A 22,505-nucleotide genomic window follows, 5' to 3' on the forward strand; every position below is an offset into this window, starting at 1 on the left:
TGTGACAATGTGCTATATTAAGGCCTTAAAAATCTAAACAAAGTTAACTTCCATGGTAACAGGAATTTCTGTAATTGTTGGGCATTCCTCAGAGGCCTACTAAGAAACACAGGAAGTGTTTGAGAGCTTGCCTTGGTCACTGGGGAGTTATACATAGCAACCATGCACTAATACAGTAGTTGAAGGACGTTATAAACCATATTAAGTGGCCATGTTGCTGCTCTTGGGCTCACATTTACATGCCTGAAACTCAATAAATATTACCCAGGACAAGTCTAAGTGAACACAGTGTTTAACTTTATTTGAAAGTTAAGCAATAGTGATACACAAGAACATTCTTAGCACTTACAGAACATTACAGTAACACTGTTATAGAAAGTTGTACAGTACAGATGTATACCGCATAATTTCATCAGATCATAAGTTGAGATGATTATTTTTTTAATCATGATAAAAACGATCAATAAATATCTGTATCAGACATTATGGCAAACAGGCTTCAAATTTTCACACGGGGGGGAGAGACAGAAAGTGTAACAAAATCTAAATAATTTCTCATGTTAACATTATTCACCAATAAAACATGTTGCACTTCTGTGTAGTTTGAAAATTGTTGCATGAGAACAGACCAAGTGAGTTGGTTTTACATGGCCAAATGCCCCAGATGGGTAACTTGCACATTTTTAGACCATTCCAGTGGGCACCGAGCCATGCAAAACCAACTCACCCATTGTTTGGTTGTTCCCTGTAAAGAAAATCAGAATTCAAGTATCACAATGTTTGACAGATACCGAGGGGGGATGGACACAGCAATGAGGGTTGATAAATTAACAAGGCCGCATAATTTCATCTCTCCCAGGTGATGTGCCATACATCCATCCACAAAACCACTTTAAAAAGGTCTGAATTTGAATTCTTACAATCAGGATATTATTGTGCAAGTAAAACCTTTTTTTATTACAGACTTGTGCATTAGTCCAGAAGTGTTTACATTTGAAATGGAGACATTATGTAATTCAAACCCAGCACATGAAGCCCATAAGGAGGAGGTAGAAACACAAGCAAATAAAACCGTTAAATGTTATGGTAACCAATGATTACAGTTGAGGATTCTTTGTAACAATCAACGGATGAGTGAATATTGCAACGACTCATGTATGACGTTGAGCAAAGTGCATCTCTACAGTGTTGTTAATTGGTTAACAAAAAAAAAAGAAAGCATAGAATTCAGCAGCAGGAACAAGGCCCTTGCAATTTTCTTGAAGAATAACAAAGGTCTATTCAAAGCAGCTAATACCACTGATCTTAAAAAGGGGCTCTTAAAAACAGATGGCAAACCATTATTACGCTTAAGCGCTAGAAAAGAGCCAAAAATTAAAAAAAAAAATGCATTGGCTTAACATGGCCAAAAACTTGATAGCGGAATGAAGTGTTGCAGTGGTTAGGTATGCATATCATATTGGGACAGGGGAACAACAAACAAAACAGTATCAATAGCATTTTTTGCACCATAAGGCTTTTGGCTGGATCTTCAGTCAGCTTCCTCCTCAGACTCCTCTTCCTCAGCAGTCTCCAGCCAGGTCAGCCACTGGTTCACCTTCACAGGGAACATACCATGAGCCCAAAACAGAGATACACCACAGACATGGGTAATACATTTCTGGTCTAATAAAAAAAGCCAGTTTAGTATACACCTGCAATGGTGTGAGTTGCAATACAAATAGTCTGGGAGTACAAATCTAATTACCTGGAATAACGCTTTTCCCTTTCCAGGAAACTCTTGAGTTATGTCTTCTTTCCATGCAAGGAAGGCTTCTTCTTCAATGATTTCCATATCGTAGAAGTGGACAAAATAGCGCAGTAACATGCCTAGAGAAGAAAAAAATCAAAACCATGAGGCAAATGTGTTTGCATGGTAATAATTTGACCCCGTGACCTGTACGTACCTTTAGGGAAAGCTTTAGCGTTGCAGTGGACCTGCAGTGCGTAGAGGGCACTGACTTGCAGGTCCTGGTGATCATGCAGGAACTTCTGCATCACTGGCTTGAAGGCCAGCAGCAGCTGCTTCTCCTGGTCCAGCTGTTCTTTAGTGGGGGCTGATAACTGGTCTTCTTCCTCATTGGCATTTATCTCTTGGGCAATGTACTGCAAGAAACTGGGGTGGGGGAGAGCAGAATTCAGACAGTCTTTAACATAAGTAATTTCAAGATGCATAACCACAGAACTCTGCTATGTGGAAATTAGCCCTTTTCCCATACCTGGTCATGAGGATGTTGACAAAGCCCTTGTCGGTGTGGAGTTTAGGGGAGATGTTGTCCTTGATCCACTTGTAGATGGACTGGGGAGAGGGGTCTGTTTTGATCTGCTTCAGCAGTTCCTTTTCCAGCTTCATGAGTGGGAATAAGAAGCTCAGGCCTTTGCCCTCCAAGATCTCTAGCATGCGATCTTTGTTTTGGTCAATTTCTGCAGATGTAAGTTTTGGCAAATGTCAAAATCACAACAATCATGTTCAAATGTGAAAACTTTCTAGGATAAGGGTTTAGGAGATGTTAACATACCAGGCAGCATCTTCTGCATGTTGACCTTGCTTTGCTGGAATAGATCAGTGAGCCACTCTCGATCCTTCAGCTTGGCAGTCTGTTGCAGACAAAGCAGGAAGAGGGGAAAGTGGGTGCCATTCTCCAGAGGGTGGGCCAGCTCATCCATGCTCACCAGGTCTGCGATGATGGCTCGAGCCGCAAACTGGGCCAGGTAGGACTTCACCAGAGGAACGTCCACTTCGATCTTGGGACACTGGTCCAGAACACTGAGGAAAGCCTGTAAAAAATTTTTTAAAAGCACACAGGCATGTGGTGAGTAAATTCACTGAACAGTAGAACCTTTGATATCTTACAACAAAAGCTCTTTGCCATGACTGGAAGACTGACCCGCATGAAGCTCTCCCCAGTAACAAGGCCCTCTGTGCGGAGTGTGTGGATCAAGGTGCTGGCATGCTCCTTGTCTTCATCTGGGCAGTCAAGAGAACAGATCACGATCTTGCTCAACATCTCAGGCAGGAAGTGTTTGGGAGCCTTCATCTCTCTTACACAGTTCACAGCTTCATCAATGTTTTTGCTGTTCAGGTAATCGGTCACTATGGTCTCCTGATAAGATACATGGAAGAATACGGTTAGCTTTCACTATTTCTTCTATGGGGCAAAAAGTACAACTTGAGCGAGTGCCTGAGATTGTTCCACTTTACGTACGGTCATCTTAAGCAACTCTTCCTTTGCAGGAGGCGGTTTCTTGGTGGTCTTTGGAGGTTTTTCCTGAATTGGAGGAGGGTTGGTTTTCAGACCAAGCAGAGGAGGCTGAGAAATGATAAGACCGTTTAGAGTGGGCACAGACTTTAGATAAGCATTATCTCCAGCTTAATGCTATAAAAAAAGCAGTATGCGTGTTTGTCTTTACCTGTCCCAGTGGAGGTGTTTGAGTGCGTGGAGGTTGAGCACTTGGCGGAATCATTGTTGGTATCTGTGGTTGCAACTTTGGGACTTGGTTTGTGTTGAGAAGGAATGACTGTGCTGGCCTTAGACTGATCTAAGAAGGGGAATATAGGTTATTATGCATCGTTCTCATCTCTTGCACTAAAGTGTTTTGGCTTATTGCCTGTGCAAATGGTGGTTTAAAAGAGTGGGTATCTACCAGGTGTTGTACCTCATCAGCGTTGAGCGATCCTTTCTTGATGAAACGCGGTGCCATGTCCTTAGACTGAGCCTGCTGTTGCTGCGAGTGATTCTGGTTCTGGAAAATTTGATTCTGCCCCTTAGAAAATGTTTGAAATTACTTTGGATGCAATGCCAAATCCATCAAGATTTGAGCAGTTAAAGAATACTAAAAAGCTGCTGCTTTTAGTAAAGGGTGCAACTTTCACCTGGTTAGATTTGATGAAGGGCTTGCCTCCCATCTCGAACTGAGACTGGGTAGCAGGGGCTGTGTGCCCACTGTGGCCATTGAAGATTGTGTTGGTGCGGTGACGGCCCATGGTGGGTGAATACCGGTCCTGAATCACTCCAGGGCCTGTGCCGATCCCACTCCCTAGTAGCCAGGACACACGGTAAACAACAGGACTCGAGATGGACAGCAATAAACTCAAACTACTCAAGAGTCAGTCATGGATGTACCTGGCATCTGTCCAAACATATCCGCCAACCCTCCAAGAGTTTCCCTGTCAAGTTTCATCCTAGGCATGAAGGGCCCCTCCAAAAAGAAGTCCGTCCTCATTCCCTGGGCCATTGGTGGAATAAAAACACCCAAATCCTGCAAGACAAAGCATACGTGTATTAAGACAAGCCGTGGCAATACGTTTTCATAAGATTTGGCTGCACGTAATAAAAAATGGTTTAACTAACTTTTACTGCTTCCTGACGAATCTGGTTAATCGTCTTTGGTCCATTATCGATAAAAGCTTTGCGAGCCACCCAATTGTTCTCTCGCAACTCCACTGAATCCTGCACCAGGAAACGAATCCTTGCCGGCAAGTCCTTGTTGTTCATTAAGGATTTCATACGGCCAAAGTACTGATCCATTAAAGACTGCAAGAGAAACAAATTAGCCACGCCCAAATGGAAAATATTAAGACACTAAATAAAAATGACTCGAGTATATGCTTACCCTAGCCTTTTCATGATCGAGTCTAGGCCCCACTGTTCTCATTATCTGACAGAGGCACTCCAAATCTTCCCCCATATCCTTAAGTTGGACTCTCTTCTTCTTTTCCAAAAGCTGAAATAAAGACGAAAGATTAGTTAACATGCATTTCATATGGTTTAACAACACAAAAACAGCTCTAATATATTCAACTTACTGTTTTGATGCACTTATGAAGGATAGATTCATGGATAAGATCAAGTTTGCCAAGTTCCCCGATGAATTTGATATTGCCCAGCATCTTAAACTTGGCAATGGCGTGCTGCTCCTCTTCCTCAGAGGTAAGAGGGTTGTCATGTTTGTCATAGACTGAGGGAATAGAAAAGAGCAAAGGTTAACACAATCAACCACACAGGGCACAGAAAATATGCAAATTTTTCAAACGTTCACTCACTTTCAACATTTTTGGCACGGTTCTCAAATTCATCTTGAAGCTTAGAAATCAAAAGTCTCCTGAATGTCTGCAACACACATTGTTGCCAAATGAAAAGATTAGAAGGGGAAAAACGACAAAACGAGATTCATCACAATGTTGTTTAAAACCCATGATACCATTGTCTATTATGGTAGTAATCAATCTGTGATGAGGATGACGATGCTTACGGTGCTTTGTTTTTGTGGCGTTTGGATCTCTGGCGATGGGCCGTCAAAGTTCGGTGCGTCCTCTGCCAAGCGCAGACATAGCTGAGCATAAAGCGAGCTATACTTGGGCTCTTCGAGGGCTTTGTCAACAATCTGTTTGAAATGGGGTGACCGCACACTTAACAATATAGCCGTTTTCCACTCGATCAATAAACATTAATGCACACAGAGCCAATAAAATTTTAATTACCAGCAAGATCACTCCTTTTAGGACGAGTTTTGAATCTACGCCCACATTCAGGAGCTCAAGGCATAGCTTGTCAAACTTCTCGGGGGTCAGTTTATTAAGTATGCTGAGGATAGAAAGAAAAGGAAACATGATAAATACTGCATTCTGAAGACAAGGCATTATCTGGTTTTAGAAAATAGCACCACTAACACACATTCACTGAAATCTGCTGACTTGCAGATGTGCCAGTCATTTCTGATGGATTTTTTTTTAAAGCAATGGGAAGCAACCAGATTCAAGTTGTCAAACAGCCTACAAGATTACCTTTTTATTTGAATCTAATTTGTGTAGACAATTTATTAGGGGATACATACCCTCTCACTTTCCTGAAGATAGCATCATGTCGTTCTTTTTCATTGGAGGCATTGGCATCTCGTCTAGTGCTTCGTGAAGGAACCCATCTCTGAACGCTAGATCCTGGGGCTTTCCCCAGGAACTCGCTGCAATTAACAGCATTAGTGGCATCTTAAGTAAGATTGTTTGGAGTAACATTTAGTTTTAGTAAAATGGCTTGAATAGTACCTGTTGCCGACAGTCTTGGGATGGTACTGAGAGGCACCCCTACCTCCTCCCCCACCCGAAGAAGCACTGTGGAACAAATACGATTTACTTGCAGAATAACGTGAACAAAAGAACATAGCTAGGACTATTAAAGCTATAATCTATTCTACACTATGAGGGATATCAGTAGGAAGTGAAACAACGACCTATGAGGACTAAATTGCATTAAGACTGAAACAAGTTACAATCTTACCTGAAACGAGAAGCACCCCCTTCTGCAATCACACTCTCCACTTTGGCGGCTTGACAACGATGAATTCCCGAAAATATTAATATTCAAAAGGGTGGGGGTAGGCAAAAGCGACCTTTAGAAAGAAAAGAGTACAAAGTAAATTAATACATTTGACGCATGGCATACACTTCCTGCTAAAGCACAGAGCTAGCTAACGTTTCACATCCTTTGTTGTAAATGCCTAGTAGCTAACGTTAGGCTACTACAGTAGTTAGCTATGTTTGACCCATTTAACCAACTAAACAACATGGCAAGGACGTTGTAATGCTGAGATTCCGAATCCATGGCATGCGTAGCCATCCATGTCTGTTTTGATCAAAAGTGGTCTCAATTTACTAATGATAACGTTAGCTAACAAGCTAGATAATTAATGCTACCGGTAACTAGCTCATCATTTCCTCTCTGCCTGTTGGTTGAGGTGGACTAGTCAGCTACGTTAGCTGGCTAATTAGTTAGTAAGCAGTCACTTTCAACATTTCAACATCATTGTTGTCAGCGGTCTTGTGATACGATATCAATATTTACAAAGCTTATTAGTTAACCAGGTCGCTGTCATCATTAACAGTTAAATGAAAATAACAATATACCGGTTCTGTGTGGCAAGCGCTTAATATTAGTAGCATTTTACCAATGGCAATACTCAATTTTCTGCTAATGTGTCCTGATAAATTGTAGTTCAACTGCTAGTTAGGTTATAGACTGCTATCCAGTTAGCACACGCAGAAAACGCCACATTGGAAAGCTAGCCAAGTAGCTAGCTGGGCTAACAATCGGAAGCCATTTTAGAACAGTTAAACGGTCAACTAGCCAAACCTAAAGTTAAATAGAGACTAGATGTAACGATCATACCTTCACCGAAGGAACGTCAGTTTTGTAGGTTGTGTGGTTCCAAATGTGAGAAATAAAAATAAAGAAGGAAGGACCCTGTTTGGTCGTGATTAATTAACTGGAAATACTGAAATAAAAAGCAGTGCGTTCCAGGACGAGACCGAGCACCGGTGAAAAGAACGCTGACTGTAAATCTACGTCATGCGTTGATGGGACTGCCAGCCTTTGTATCACACATTAAACAGAATCAAATACCCCCCCTCTCCAAGCGCCCCTACATATATATATATATAAAAAAAACTAAATAAAAAAATGTAACGTCAGTTTACTGGGGGAAATAAACGCAAGGTGTATTTATGTGTTGTATTCCTGGACGGAATGCATAAACTGCATTCTCTCTCAATTGTCATAAAGCCTTTTATCTAATTATTTTAATCTATTATATCAGAGGTTACTGTCTGTTTTTTGTCCATTCTATTTATTTGTGTCTGAGCTATTGTAAATGTGAGTTTGTGTTTTTATATCATTATTAGTTGCATATCTATATTTTAAAACATAACATATGTGGTGTTCTCCCATGGTAAAACCCCTCTTCATTCAGTTTCTGTAAAGCCATGGGTAGTATGTGTCTCATTGGCACGATTATCAGAGAGCCAAAGTGCACAGGATGTGGACTCAGACAATGTGGTAATTTGCCAGTGCAGTACATTGATTGACGGAGGTTCAGTGCCTCCAGGAAGTATGTTTAGGTATAGGAGGCTCACTGACACATCTCTGATATAAGTGAAAGATAAATAAAAACATTTTTTACATTTATTTAACTAGGCAAGTCAGTTAATAACAAATTCCTATTTTCAATGACAGCCTAGGAACAGTGGGTTAACTGCCTGTTCAGGGGCAGAACGACAGATTTGTACCTTGTCAGCTCGAGGATTTGAACTTGCAACCTTCCGGTTACTAGTCCAACACTCTAACCACTAGGCTACCCTTGGTTTCATGTAGCCAATTGTTGTGAGTTCTTAGGGATTAAACTTGATTCAGTGGGCTATTTTACAATTGTCATGACTTTCAGTATTCTCATTCAGTGATTTCAAAACATGAACACTATTTGATTTACAGTTAAGTGTAGTGTACAAAACGTTCTGCTCTGAGATTTCACACGGTCATGATGAACTGAGATGAGGGCCAGACTATGTTGCTGAAAGAAGTTCCTGGAACTTGCTTGTTGTGACACAATTGCTTGTTGACACTATTGATCAAAATCCTCATAAGTTCATGTTAAGTCAGATCCTCATGCCTCTGGTAAATGGCTACCAGTGCTCAGGTATCTTTTTCTACCACCCTCACCATACATACAATACAGTTCCTGACTTATTCACTGGTTGTACCTCAAGGCCCTCCACCAGCGGCTGAACCTTCAATCAATTTTTCTCTTGTCTATGTGTCTATTGGTTTTATGTACTGTTTGTGTTTGTCAAGGTTCATTAGATTACATCATGGTTGGTTAGAATTTTAAGCACTATATGTAAGCACTGTTTTCTAAACAACTGGGCAGAGACGTCAATTCAACGGCCATTTCACCTTGGTTCCATGTAATTTCATTGAAATGACATTGAACCAATGTTGATTCAACCAGTGTGTGCCCAGTGAGATGGAGCATAGCCCTAAATAATGGTTGAATTATCAAGAAAGTGAACATTGCGTTTCTCCCAAGTATATTTCTGTTTGGAAGATGAGGTTCTTGAGGCCGGCATGGCTCAAGGCTAGACACATTCCATTCTGCCAGTCTGTACCTGTCTGTCTCTCTTGAAGTGTGTCATCAGCCCAGCCCATTGTTTGCCACAGTAGACATTAGGAAATGCCAGGATGGAATACAAAGACAATGATAGATACATTTAAGTTATCTTATGCTTACTGGGAACCACTAACATTGAACAGGAAGCTGTTTGTACTACATACAGTTGAAGTCAGAAGTTTACATACACTTTAGCCAAATACATTTAAACTCAGTTTTTCACAATTCCTGACATTTAATCCTTGTAAGAATTCCCTGTCTTAGGTCAGTTAGGATCACAACTTTATTTTAAGAATGTGAAATGTCAGAATAATAATAGAGAGAATTATTTATTTCAGATTGTATTTTTTTCATCACATTCCCAGTGGGTCAGAAGTTTACATACACCCAAATCGTATTTGGTAGCATTGCCTTTAAATTGTTTAACTTGGGTCAAACGTTTCAGGTAGCCTTCCACAAGCTTCCCACAATAAGTTGGGTGAATTTTGGCCCATTCCTCCTGACAGAGCTGGTGTAACTGAGTCAGGTTTGCAGGCATCATTGCTCGCACACACTTTTTCAGTTCTGTCAACAAATTTTCTATAGGATTGAGGTCAATGCTTTGTGATGGCCACTCTAATACCTTGACTTTGTTGTCCTTAAGCCATTTTGCCACAACTTTGGAAGTATGCTTGGGGTCATTATCCATTTGCGACCAAGCTTTAACTTCCTGACTGATGTCTTGAGATGTTGCTTCAATATATCCACATAATTTCCCTTCTCATGATGCCATCTATTTTGTGAAGTGCACCAGTCCCTCCTGCAGAAAAGCACCCCATAACAGGCTGCTGCCACCCCCGTGCTTCACGCTTGGGAGGGTGTTCTTCGGCTTGCAAGTCTCCTCGTTTTTCCTTCAAACATAACGATGATCATTATGGCCAAACATTTATGTTTTTGTTTCATCAGACCAGAGGACATTTCTCCAAAAAGTACAATCTTTGTCCTTATGTGCAGTTGCAAGCCATAGTCTGGCTTTTTTATGGCGTGTTTGGAGCAGTGGCTTCTTCCATACTGAGCGGCCTTTCAGGTTATGTCGATATAGGACTTGTTTAACTGTGGATATAGATACTTTGTACCTGTTTCCTCCAGCATGTTAACAAGGTCCTTTGGTGTTGATCTGGGATCGACTTGCACTTTTCGCACCAAAGTACCTTCATCTCTAGGAGACAGAACGTGTGATGGCTGAGTGGTCCCATGGTGTTTATACTTGTGTACTATTGTGTACTATTGTTTGAACAGATGAACGTGGCACATTCAGGCATTTGGAAATTGCTCCCAAGGATGAACCAGACTCGTGGAGGACTACTGTTATGTACTTGAGTGAAGACCCAAAAGCGGTTTTAACAGAAAACAGAGTTCTTTAATGAAAAACAGGAATGGCATAAATCCTCTTCCAACGTAGTCAATGGAACAAAAAGAACGTTAGAATAATGCAGGATGCACCTGCCAGGCAGACTCCGACAGGATAGGACAAGGTGGAAGCAAACGAGACGACAGCTTGCTTCTGGCATCAAAAACACAAACAAGAATCAGACACTGAAAGTAGCAGGAACAGAGAGAGAAATAGAGACCTAATCAGAGGGGGAAGAGAGAACAGGTGGGAAAGAGTGAATGAGCTAGTTAGGGGAGATGTAGAACAGCTGAAGAATGAGAGACAGAGAAGGTAACCTAAAAAGACCAGCAGAGAGAGACAGAGTGAAGAGAAAGGACAGGAACAGACATAACAAGACATGACAGTACCCCCCACTCACCGAGCGCCTCCTGGCGCACTCGAGGAGGAAACCTGGCGGCAACGGAGGAAATCATCGATCAGCGAACGGTCCAGCACGTCCCGAGAGGGAACCCAACTCCTCTCCTCAGGACCGTACCCCTCCCAATCCACTAGGTACTGATGACCACGGCCCCGAGGGCGCATGTCCAAAATCTTACGAACCCTGTAGATGGGTGCGCCTCGACAAGGATGGGGGGGGGGGAGGGACGAGTGGGGGCGCGAAGAACGGGCTTAACACAGGAGACATGGAAGACCGGGTGAACGCGACGAAGATAGCGCGGGAGAAGAAGTCGCACTGCGACAGGATTAATGACCTGAGAAATACGGAACGGACCAATGAACCGCGGGGCCAACTTGCGAGAAGCTGTCTTAAGGGGAAGGTTCTGAGTGGAGAGCCATACTCTCTGACCGCAACAATATCTAGGACTCTTGGTCCTACGCTTATTAGCGGCCCTCACAGTCTGCGCCCTATTACGGCAAAGTGCCGACCTGACCCCCTTCCAGGTGCGCTCGCAACGCTGGACAAAAGCCTGAGCGGAGGGGACACTGGACTCGGCGAGCTGAGATGAGAACAGCGGAGGCTGGTACCCGAGGCTACTCTGAAAAGGAGATAGACCGGTAGCAGACGAGGGAAGCGAGTTGTGGGCGTACTCTGCCCAGGGAGCTGTTCTGACCAAGACGCAGGGTTACGAAAAGAAAGACTGCGTAAAATGCGACCAACAGTCTGATTGGCCCGTTCGGCTTGACCGTTAGACTGGGGATGAAAGCCGGACGAGAGACTGACGGAAGCCCCAATCAAACGGCAAAACTCCCTCCAAAATTGAGATGTGAACTGCGGGCCTCTGTCGGAAACGACGTCAGACGGAAGGCCATGAATTCGGAAAACATTCTCGATAATGATCTGAGCCGTCTCCTTAGCAGAAGGGAGCTTAGCGAGAGGAATGAAATGAGCCGCCTTAGAGAATCTATCGACAACCGTAAGAATAACTGTCTTCCCCGCTGATGAAGGCAGTCCGGTGATAAAATCTAAAGCGATGTGAGACCACGGTCGAGAGGGAATGGGAAGCGGTCTGAGACGGCCGGCAGGAGGAGAGTTCCCAGATTTAGTCTGCGCGCAGACCGAACAAGCGGCGACAAATCGACGCGCGTCACGTTCCCGAGTGGGCCACCAGAAACGCTGGCGAATGGAAGCGAGCGTACCCGAACGCCGGGGTGGCCGGCTAACTTGGCAGAGTGGGCCCACTGAAGAACGGCCGGACGAGTAGGAACGGGAACGAACAGAAGGTTCCTAGGACAAGCTCGCGGCGACGGAGTGTGAGCGAGTGCTTGCTTTACCTGCCTCTCAATTCCCCAGACAGTCAACCCGACAACACGCCCGTCAGGAGAATCCCCTCGGGGTCGGTGGAGACCTCAGAAGAACTGAAGAGACGAGATAAAGCATCAGGCTTGGTGTTTTTTGAGCCCGGACGATAAGAAATAACAAACTCGAAACGAGCGAAAAACAGAGCCCAACGAGCCTGACGCGCATTAAGTCGTTTGGCTGAACGGATGTACTCAAGGTTCCTATGGTCAGTCCAAACGACAAAAGGAACGGTCGCCTCTCCAACCACTGTCGCCATTCGCCTAGGGCTAAGCGGATGGCGAGCAGTTCGCGATTACCAACATCATAGTTACGTTCTGGACGGCGATAAGCGATGAGAGAAAACGCGCAAGGATGGACCTTGCCGTCAGAGAGAGAGCGCTGAGAAAGAATGGCTCCCACGCCCACCTCTGACGCGTCAACCTCAACAACAAACTGACTAGAGATGTCAGGTGTAACAAGAATAGGTGCGGATGTAAAACGATTCTTAAGAAGATCAAAAGCTCCCTGGGCGGAAACGGACCACTTAAAGCACGTCTTAACAGAAGTAAGGGCTGTGAGGGGAGCTGCCACCTGACCGAAATTACGGATGAAACGACGATAGAAATTAGCGAAGCCCAGAAAGCGCTGCAGCTCGACGCGTGACTTAGGAACGGGCCAATCAATGACAGCCTGGACCTTAGCGGGATCCATCTTAATGCCCTCAGCGGAAATAACGGAACCGAGAAAAGGGACAGAGGCGGCATGAAAAGTGCACTTCTCAGCCTTCACATAAAGACAGTTCTCCAAAAGGCGCTGGAGGACGCGCCGCACGTGCTGAACATGAATCGAGAGAGACGGTGAAAAAATCAGGATATCGTCCATGTAAACGAAAACAAAAATGTTCAGCATGTCTCTCAGGACGTCGTTAACAAGTGCCTGAAAGACAGCTGGAGCGTTAACGAGGCCGAAAGGAAGAACCCGGTATTCAAAGTGCCCTAACGGAGTGTTAAACGCCGTCTTCCACTCGTCCCCCTCCCTGATGCGCACGAGATGGTAGGCGTTACGAAGGTCCAATTTGGTGAAAAACCTGGCTCCCTGCAGGATCTCGAAGGCTGAAGACATAAGGGGAAGCGGATAACGATTCTTAACTGTTATGTCATTCAGCCCTCGATAATCCACGCATGGGCGCAGGGACCCATCCTTCTTCTGAACAAAAAAAAACCCCGCTCCGGCGGGAGAGGAGGAGGAGACTATGGTACCGGCGTCGAGCGAAACCGACAAATAATCCTCGAGAGCCTTACGTTCGGGAGCCGACAGAGAGTATAATCTACCCCGGGGGAGTAGTTCCCGGAAGGAGATCAATACTACAGTCATACGACCGGTGTGGAGGGAGAGAAGTGGCCTTGGAACGACTGAACACCGTGCGCAGATCGTGATACTCCTCCGGCACCCCTGTCAAATCGCCAGGCTCCTCCTGTGAAGAAGAGACAGAGGAAACAGGAGGGATAGCAGACATTAAACAGGTCACATGACAAGAAACATTCCAGGATAGGATAGTATTACTAGACCAATTAATAGAAGGGTTATGGCGCACTAGCCAGGGATGACCCAAAACAACAGGTGTAAAAGGTGAACGAAAAATTAAAAAAAAGAAATGGTTTCGCTATGATTACCAGAGACAGTGAGGGTTAAAGGCAGCGTCTCACGCTGAATCTTGGGGAGAGAACTACCATCTAAAGCGAACAAGGCCGTGGGCTCCCTAACTGTCTGAGAGGAATGTCATGTTCCCGAGCCCAGGTCTCGTCCATAAAACAGCCCTCCGCCCCAGAGTCTATCAAGGCACTGCAGGAAGCAGATGAACCGGGCCAGCGGAGATGGACCGGAAAGGTAGTGCGTGATCCAGAAGGAGAGGCCTGAGTAGTTGCGCTCACCAGTAGCCCTCCTCTTACTGATGAGCTCTGGCTTTTACTGGACATGAGGTGACAAAATGACCAGCGGAGCCGCAGTAGAGACAGAGGCGATTGGTGATTCTCCGTTCCTTCTCCTTGGCCGAGATGCGGATACCCCCCAGCTGCATAGGCTCAGCATCCCTAGCCGGCGGAGGAGGGTGGCAGTGATGCGGCAGGTGGCAGTGATGTGGAGAGGGGAGCAACGGAGAACGCGAGCTCCTTACCACGAGCTCGGCGACGAAGATCAAACCGTCGCTCTATGCGAATATCGAGAGCTATTAAGGAGTCCAGACTGGAAGGAACCTCCCGGGAGAGGATCTCATCCTTAACCTCGACAAGGAGACCCTCCAGAAAACGAGCGAGCAAAGCCGGCTCGTTCCAGTCACTAGAGGCAGCGAGAGTGCGAAACTCAATAGAATAATCCGTTATGGATCGATTTCCCTGACATAGGGAAGACAGGGCCCTGGAAGCCTCCTCCCCAAAAACAGAACGGTCAAAAACCCGTATCATCTCCTCCTTAAAGTCCTGATACTGGTTAATACACTCAGCCCTCGCCTCCCAGATTGCCGTGCCCCACTCACGCGCCCGTCCGGTAAGGAGAGAAATGACGTAGGCGATGCGGGCTGCGCTCCTGGAGTAAGTGTTGGGCTGGAGAGAGAACACCACATCACACTGAGTGAGGAATGAGCGGCACTCAGTGGGCTCCCCAGAGTAACACGGCGGGTTGTTGATCCTGGGCCCGGAGACTCGGAAACCCTGGAAGTGGGCGGTGGATCGAGGTGGAGTTGGTGAACCTGTCTTGTGAGGTCGGAGACTTGGACGGCCAGGGTCTCAACGGCATGTCGAGCAGCAGACAATTCCTCCTCGTGTCTGCCTAGCATCGCTCCCTGGATCTCGACGGCGGAGTGAAAAGGGTCCGGAGCCGCTGGGTCCATTCTTGGTCTGATTCTTCTGTTATGTACTTGAGTGAAGACCCAAAAGCGGTTTTAACAGAAAACAGAGTTCTTTAATGAAAAACAGGAATGGCATAAATCCTCTTCCAACGTAGTCAATGGAACAAAAAGAACGTTAGAATAATGCAGGATGCACCTGCCAGGCAGACTCCGACAGGATAGGACAAGGTGGAAGCAAACGAGACGACAGCTTGCTTCTGGCATCAAAAACACAAACAAGAATCAGACACTGAAAGTAGCAGGAACAGAGAGAGAAATAGAGACCTAATCAGAGGGGGAAGAGAGAACAGGTGGGAAAGAGTGAATGAGCTAGTTAGGGGAGATGTAGAACAGCTGAAGAATGAGAGACAGAGAAGGTAACCTAAAAAGACCAGCAGAGAGAGACAGAGTGAAGAGAAAGGACAGGAACAGACATAACAAGACATGACAACTACAATGTTTTTTCTGAGGTCTTGGTTGATTTCTTTTGGTTTTCCCATGATGTCAAGCAAAGAGGCACTGAGTTTGAAGGTAGGCCTTAAAATACATCCACAGGTACACCTCCAATTGATTCAAATGATGTCAATTAGACTATCAGAAGCTTCTAAAGCCAAGACATCATTTTATGGAATTTTTCAAGCTGTTTAAAGGCACAGTCAACTTAGTGTATATAAACTTCTGACCCACTGGAATTGTGATACAGTGAATTCTTAGTGAAATAATCTGTCTGCAAACAATTGTTGGAAAAATGACTTGTGTCATGCACAAAATAAATGTCCTAACCGACTTGCCAAAGCTATAATTTGTTAACAAGAAATTTGTGGAGTGGTTGAAAAATGAGTTTTAATGACTCCAACCTAAGTATATGTAAACTTCAGACTTCAATTGTATATTTTGCTAAATAAATTGTGCTCCTGTCAGTGGTGACATTGCTTTCAAGCATGTCTATTGAAGTAATCACATCAAGTATTAAGTATGGGGCTGCAGGTAGCCGAGTGGGTAGAGCGTTGGGAAAGTAACCAAAAGGTTGCTGGATTGAATCTCTGAGCTGACAAGGTAAAAATCTGTTGTTCTGCCCTTGAACAAGGCAGTTAACCCACTGTTCATTGTAGGCTGTCACTGTAAATAAAAATTGGTTCTTAAATGACTTGCCTAGTTAAATAAAGGTACAATTTAAAAAAACATCTGAAATGTATGGTGGACCAGAAGACCTTGACACAGTACCTGGAGGCTCTGGGGAAATTAAATCAGTTTAATCAGAGATTGTCTATGAATTATATCCACGCTGACAGACTTGCTTGACATCTGCCAAGTTTTTCTATTTCCCTCTCTGATGAAAAGCCCAGTATCTCCAGTCTTGATGGATTCCTCAATGGAAGCACAATGGTGCCATCAGGGTTGGGTAGGTTACTTTCTAAATGTAATCCGTTATAGTTACTAGTTACCTGTCCAAAATTGTAATTAATAAGGTAACTTTTGGATTACCTAAAATCAGCAATATAATATTGTGGATTACTTTCCCCTTAAGAGGCATTAGAAGAAGACAAAAAGGATCAGTCAAACACATTTGGTGTGTCATCATATTGGTCTCTGATTGGGGTCAGACTTGCTCAGGTGGAACAACCAAACTTGCATCTGTTTTCAATGCTGAATTGAATTCCATTAAGAAAACAGAAAGGCGTCATAATGTTTTTACTTTGTTGAAAACATCCTTTCTGAATTTAAAAGTAATCCAATAAGTAATCATTTAGTTTTTCAAAAGTATCTGTAATCTGATTACAATATTTTTGGTGGTCACGTAACTGATTACAGTTACAGTTTTTTAGAATCAGATTACATGAGAGCATTGTGAGCTAATGCTATTTTGAAGGAATTCTTGTACTTTATTTTTTTTAAAATTCAAGACAATGACCAATGAACACCACATGAACACTTAGAGTACCTTACCAAATTCTATGGTCAATAGGCCCGAGATTCCTTTGTCAATGTGGAAGCTGGCTGGTTCATGGTCAGTTCTTATTACACACTCAAATCCTTTTCTTTATCTCTCATTGTGGAGGTTGTATAGACTTTCTCTCACATTTCTACAGGCAGCTGTGTGACTGTAAGGCTTTCTTAAATCATTAAGAGAAATAGACCAGCTGTCTAGCTTTCAGCGCCCATTGCTGCTAATAAGGCCCAAAGTGATGCCATCAGAAGGCCATTTGTATGAGCTTGTTGTAAGTAAGTTTACAGTAGGCCCTATGTATGTAGTGTTTGTGTGCGCCTGTGCTAATGTGTGTGAGTAGCAGCAGGTTTTAGTTTGTGGTCTTCAATATACAGTAGCTATTTACAGTACGAGAACTGCCTTGCTGCCCTCTTTTATATGCATTTGTCATTTTAACAGTGCTTACGTATCATCAAATATATTACCATCTGTGACTTTTCCTGGTGCGTTGTCATTTCAGTTTCATAAGCAACCTCCCACATTATACGGACTTGCCTAGTGAAATAAAGGTTGAATAAAAAAGGCCTCAGCACTTAGTAGCTCTAATAATTTCACTCACACATTGATGGCTTGACGGTTTTGGATCCTAACGGGAGACTTATATGATCCTACAGTGTATTTATGTTTTCACATTATAGACTATCATTGCAATACTCCCCATGCAGGAAGGCCATGGCTCAGCACTTAGTAGCTCTAATAATATCACTCACACATTGCTGCCTTGACGGTTTTGGATCCTAAAGGGAGATTTATATGGTCATACAGTGTATTTATCTTTTCACATTATAGACTATCATTGCAATAACCCCAATTTAAACAAGTTATTCATGATATTTAATTGAACCTTTATTTAACTAGGCAAGTCAGTTAAGAACAAATTGTTATTTACAAAACTGGACGACGCTGAGCCAATTACGCACCTCTTCATGGGACTCCCAATCACGGGCGGTTGTGATACAGCCTAGATTCGAACCAGGGTGTCTGTAGTGACACCTCAAGCACTGAGATGCAGTGCCTTAGACCTTTATACATGAATCCTGACTAGCAATATGATAGGAATCTCACAAATGCAAATCAGTACTCAATATTTCTGTGAAGGACTCATATTATTTACTTGCTCTATTACAAATGACCAGTAGATGGTAGTGACGAGCTCTTTATAATTTGGAGCCTCTGCTCGTTTCTCTTCTCTACCTCACATGCACACGGAGTGTTCATAACAAGCTGCATGATGTGCCAGGAATCCAGCCTAACTCTTTGAGTGACTAAGTAGATCACCTATTTATAGAATTGTCAGTTTTTTACTGGTTGTTTAGCCAAGTGACTAATCAAACGGTCTGATTAAATCCCTGTGTAAAGTGAACAAATGATACCCCAGTGTGGTTCATTGGGGAGGGAGTGTTTGAGTGTTGCAGTGTGGGACCGCTTTTGAAGACTGAGGCACACTGGTTGATGACTGATAGGCAGGCTCTCTGACAAGCTGCACTCTGAGAGATGGAGGTCCAGCCTCGACAGTAATGGCCTGTCAACCACCTGAAAGAGTGACCCATCTTACCCCAGTCTCACTACACTTACATCCCCTAAAGTTATTCATCTGTGAAAAACTCACTTCTCCCAATATTTAGGTTCAATAGCCCTTGAGGTTGTCATCATATTTCAGAGGGAATCGCTGCAAATTCTGAAATGATCCATGATCTGTGAAGAATAAGCAAACAACTTTTTCTGTTTAATTATAATTGACTGTATCCGAGAATTAGAAACACTGTAAAGCCAGCTGATGTGAATTGTTAATTCCAAGCTGTGTTGGAATGAAAATGGAGCTCCAAATGTTGCATAATATTGATTAATTTCAATTAAATCATAATGAAAGTGTAATCATTTCATGGGTAAAGAGCAAGGTACTGTTAGTTTAGCTGTAGTCCTGATACCCAGGAGTAGCAAGAAAGTTACAGACAGACAAAAACCTTGACCCTGCTCAAATGAGCCACTGTTATGTCACTGTATAATATTCCCAACCAAATCCCTCAGGCTTAGTGAGAAAAATGGCCGTCAGATTGGTGGTGCCAAATGACTTTGGCATGCAGAGAGGTGTCCTGTCAGGACTGAGTGATGTGGGTGCTCTATCTCCCACTCTGATACACACTATGAATTAAAGCCTGATTAAAGGACTGGCCTATCTAAACAGGCCAAGCCACCTGGGCCAGCTGGCCAAAGAAGAGAAAAGACACAGGGTAAGGAATATTTCATTGTAAAAATTTTAAACATAGAATGTGATTGTAATACAGTAATGTGTTATAGGCTACATTGGTAGATTTACAGAACTGGTTTCTTGATTCCCTTTCAATGTTTAGATGGACTTCATTGTCTTTAGAACTTATAGAGATGCTGACATGAAGAGAAATGTGTCCACCATCTCTGTCCACCAGAACTCAATACTTGGCCATCAAGTGGTGTTTGATGGATATTAGTTGTGGACTGAATCTTATGACAGACCCTAAACTCTAGGTATTGATCGAGAGAGGGCTTGCAGCCGTGTGTGGAATACTGAGACTGGAAGCAGTCTCACTCACTGACTGAACATACTATACTGTACTTTATTTTGATTGTGTGTGATGTGTGATTTTTAGTCATATTCAGATTATTCATATTCAAATGAATGCTGAAGTCATGCAGCAGTGATGTTCTCAGGGTTTTTACTGACCGTTTTTTGGTGTTTCGGAATAGAAAAGCATATGCTCTTCTTGTTGAGAACAATGCCGCTGTTCATAGTACACTATTTCAATAAATGCTTTGTCACTCCACTCACTATCTTATGTGCTTTGTGTTTAACATGCGATGTGAAAACATTTACAAATGTTTGAGCACAGAAATGTGAGTAAATAAGTAAATATGTTTATCTGAATTTAAAATCCACAACGAAGTCTGAGACATCCTTACTGGAGAGAGTTATGCTGGGATTTTCAATAGGTGGACTTGGATGAAGATTTAAAGAGGACTGCCGAGGCTTCGTGAGGCATTGTCTGAGGCATGAAGAATGCAGGCACACACAGTAGAGAATTGAAATGAAATGCTTGTGTGTGATGGCACCAATTTTCAGTTCAAGTGAAGAACAGCTCAAATATGATTCTGGGTGTCTCCATCATTTTGGAAAAGTCAGTAGAAAGTTACACTCAGTTCCCATGTTGCTCGTTATGAATGAAGTGTCAAGGCTGTCAGCTCAGAGACTTTCAACACCCAGCAAAGGCTGAATTTAATGTGGGCTTTCAGGAGATTTATCAAATACAGTGCATCCTTGATGTGATGATTTCATGGTTGTTTGTGATTAGATTCCTCAGGGACAATATGTCAACATTTTAGCATTGCAAATATGATACATCTAAGTATTGACAGTCATATATCTTATAACAATTGATTTTTCTTTTTACTAATCTTCATCCACTTAACATATCAGCGGCCTTTTCCACGAGATCTCCATGAGTGAGGTATTTGTTCTGCTGTTAGCAACACCTCCAGAACAGAGCATTTATCACATCCTCAAACATTCTCTCCAGAGTTGTTTTTACCAACAGTAAACAACTTCTGTGACTCACACATATATGTGAGAATTGAGACAGGATGAGGCCTGGCAGCATCCTGAAAGTGTTCACACTGCGATGTGCCTAGATGTGCTGTTTATCTTGGTGCTGGCATGTTATTTGCTGCCAAAGGTGCTCTTCATTACTCATACTGCATGTGTGTGAGTGTGTTTGCTTGCATGCATGCAAGCATCCTCAGGTCCTTGGTTTCAGTATGTTGTTATGACGGACCTGCGCTGTATTCAGCAGTGGGGGAGGATCAATGCCAATATTCCAGGAAGGCAAGGCTGCAATCTGCATGTCTTTGATCATGTTTATATTTCAGAATACAGATTAGTTTAGCCAATACTGACCTCGTTTTGATGGGAGCAGGGTGCCTTGCCCTGCATCCTGAATCTCATATACTGAAATATCTCTGATCTGTGTGCCACAGAGCCAAAATCTCCGTCTTCTGCATTTAATATTCCTTAATGAGGAGATGCGACCAGGCTTTATGGTAGCCTTGGTTTCTGTGAATCCCAATTGTGGTCAAAGAGAGCATGGCTTTTTATTACACTGAACAAAAATATAAATGCAACATGTAAAGTGTTGATCCCATGTTTCATGAGGTGAAATAAAAGATCCCAGAAATGTTCCATACGCACAAAAACATTTTTTCTCTCAAATGTTGTGCACACATTTGGTTACATCCCTGTTAGTGAGCATTTATCCTTTGCCAAGATAATCCATCAGTGACTGGTGTGTCATATCAAGAAGCTGATTAAACATCATGATCATTACACAGGTGCACCTTGTGCTGGGGACAATAAAAGGCCACTCTAAAATGTGCAGTTTTGTCACACAACACAACGCCACAGATATCCCATGTTTTGAGGGAGTGTGCAATTGGCATGCTGACTACAGGAATGTACATTTTTCTACTATAAGCTGTTTGTCGTTTTAGAGAATTTGGCAATACATCCAACGGGCCACATGACCACAGACCACGTGTATTGTGTTGTGTGGGAAAGCGGTTTGCTGATGTCGATGTTGTGAACAGAGTGCCCCATGGTGGCAGTGGGGTTATGGTATGGACAGCCAATATATTTATTTTATTTAACCTTTATTTAACTAGGTAAGTCAGTTAAGAACAAATTCTTATTTACAATGACGGCCTACCAAAAGGCAAAAAGCCTCCTGCGGGGACGGGGGCTGGGATTAAAAAATAATAATATATATAAATATAGGACAAAACACACAAAACTACATAAAAAAAGACCTAAGACAAAAACATAGCAAGGCAGCAACACATGACAACAAAGCATGGTAGCAACACAACATGACAAAAACACATGGTAATAGCACAAAACATGGCACAACTGTCATTAAGAGTGTCCACGATTGAGTCTTTGAATGCAGAGATTGAGATAAAACTATCCAGTTTGAGTATAGAGTGCAGTGATGTGTCCTATAGGGAGCATTTGTGGCAAATCTGATGGCTGAATGGTAAAGAACATCTAGCTGCTCGAGAGCACCCTTACCTGCCAATCTATAAATTATTTATCTGTAATCTAGCATGGTGTCACAACTTCCGGCGAAGTCGGCTCCTCTCCTTGTTCAGGCGGCATTCGGAGATTGAAGTCACCGGCTTTCTAGCCATCTCCGCTCCATGTTTCATATATCCATTTGTCTTGTCTTGTTTTCATACACACCTGGTTTTTGTTTCCCCAATCAATCTACTTGTATTTAACCCTCTGTTTCCCATCATTTTTTGTGTGTAATTGTTTTCATGTCAAGTGATGTTCGTTAAGCACTTTACTTTATTGTTCCGTTTTGTGAGCTCGTTTGTTGTGCTCCCGGTTTGGGACTATAATAAAGTGCGCTTTATTTAATCATACTCTGCTGTCCTGCACCTGACTTCGACTTTATACACATCTTGACAGAATTACACACTG

The 22,505-nt window shown here is 43.2% G+C and overlaps 1 protein-coding gene across 1 annotated transcript; it reads right to left on the reverse strand.

Annotated features, from left to right (window-relative positions):
- Positions 1-276: 276 nt before the first annotated feature.
- On the reverse strand, positions 277-6,397 carry LOC135541661 (eukaryotic translation initiation factor 4 gamma 2-like; the record flags this gene model as incomplete). Its single annotated transcript, XM_064968006.1, has 20 exons — positions 277-1,597; positions 1,748-1,869; positions 1,947-2,155; positions 2,259-2,463; positions 2,559-2,817; positions 2,928-3,143; positions 3,246-3,350; positions 3,451-3,579; positions 3,697-3,804; positions 3,914-4,077; positions 4,164-4,299; positions 4,392-4,574; positions 4,654-4,764; positions 4,847-4,998; positions 5,084-5,150; positions 5,293-5,424; positions 5,522-5,624; positions 5,875-6,000; positions 6,083-6,148; positions 6,315-6,397. Coding segments are annotated over 20 exons (2,742 nt in total), but the record flags the coding sequence as incomplete, so codon positions are not given.
- Between the last annotated feature and the right edge of the window lie 16,108 nt (positions 6,398-22,505).

The sequence above is a fragment of the Oncorhynchus masou genome, chromosome 1 (assembly GCF_036934945.1).
Source record: "Oncorhynchus masou masou isolate Uvic2021 chromosome 1, UVic_Omas_1.1, whole genome shotgun sequence".
NCBI classification, from domain to species: Eukaryota; Metazoa; Chordata; class Actinopteri; order Salmoniformes; family Salmonidae; genus Oncorhynchus; species Oncorhynchus masou.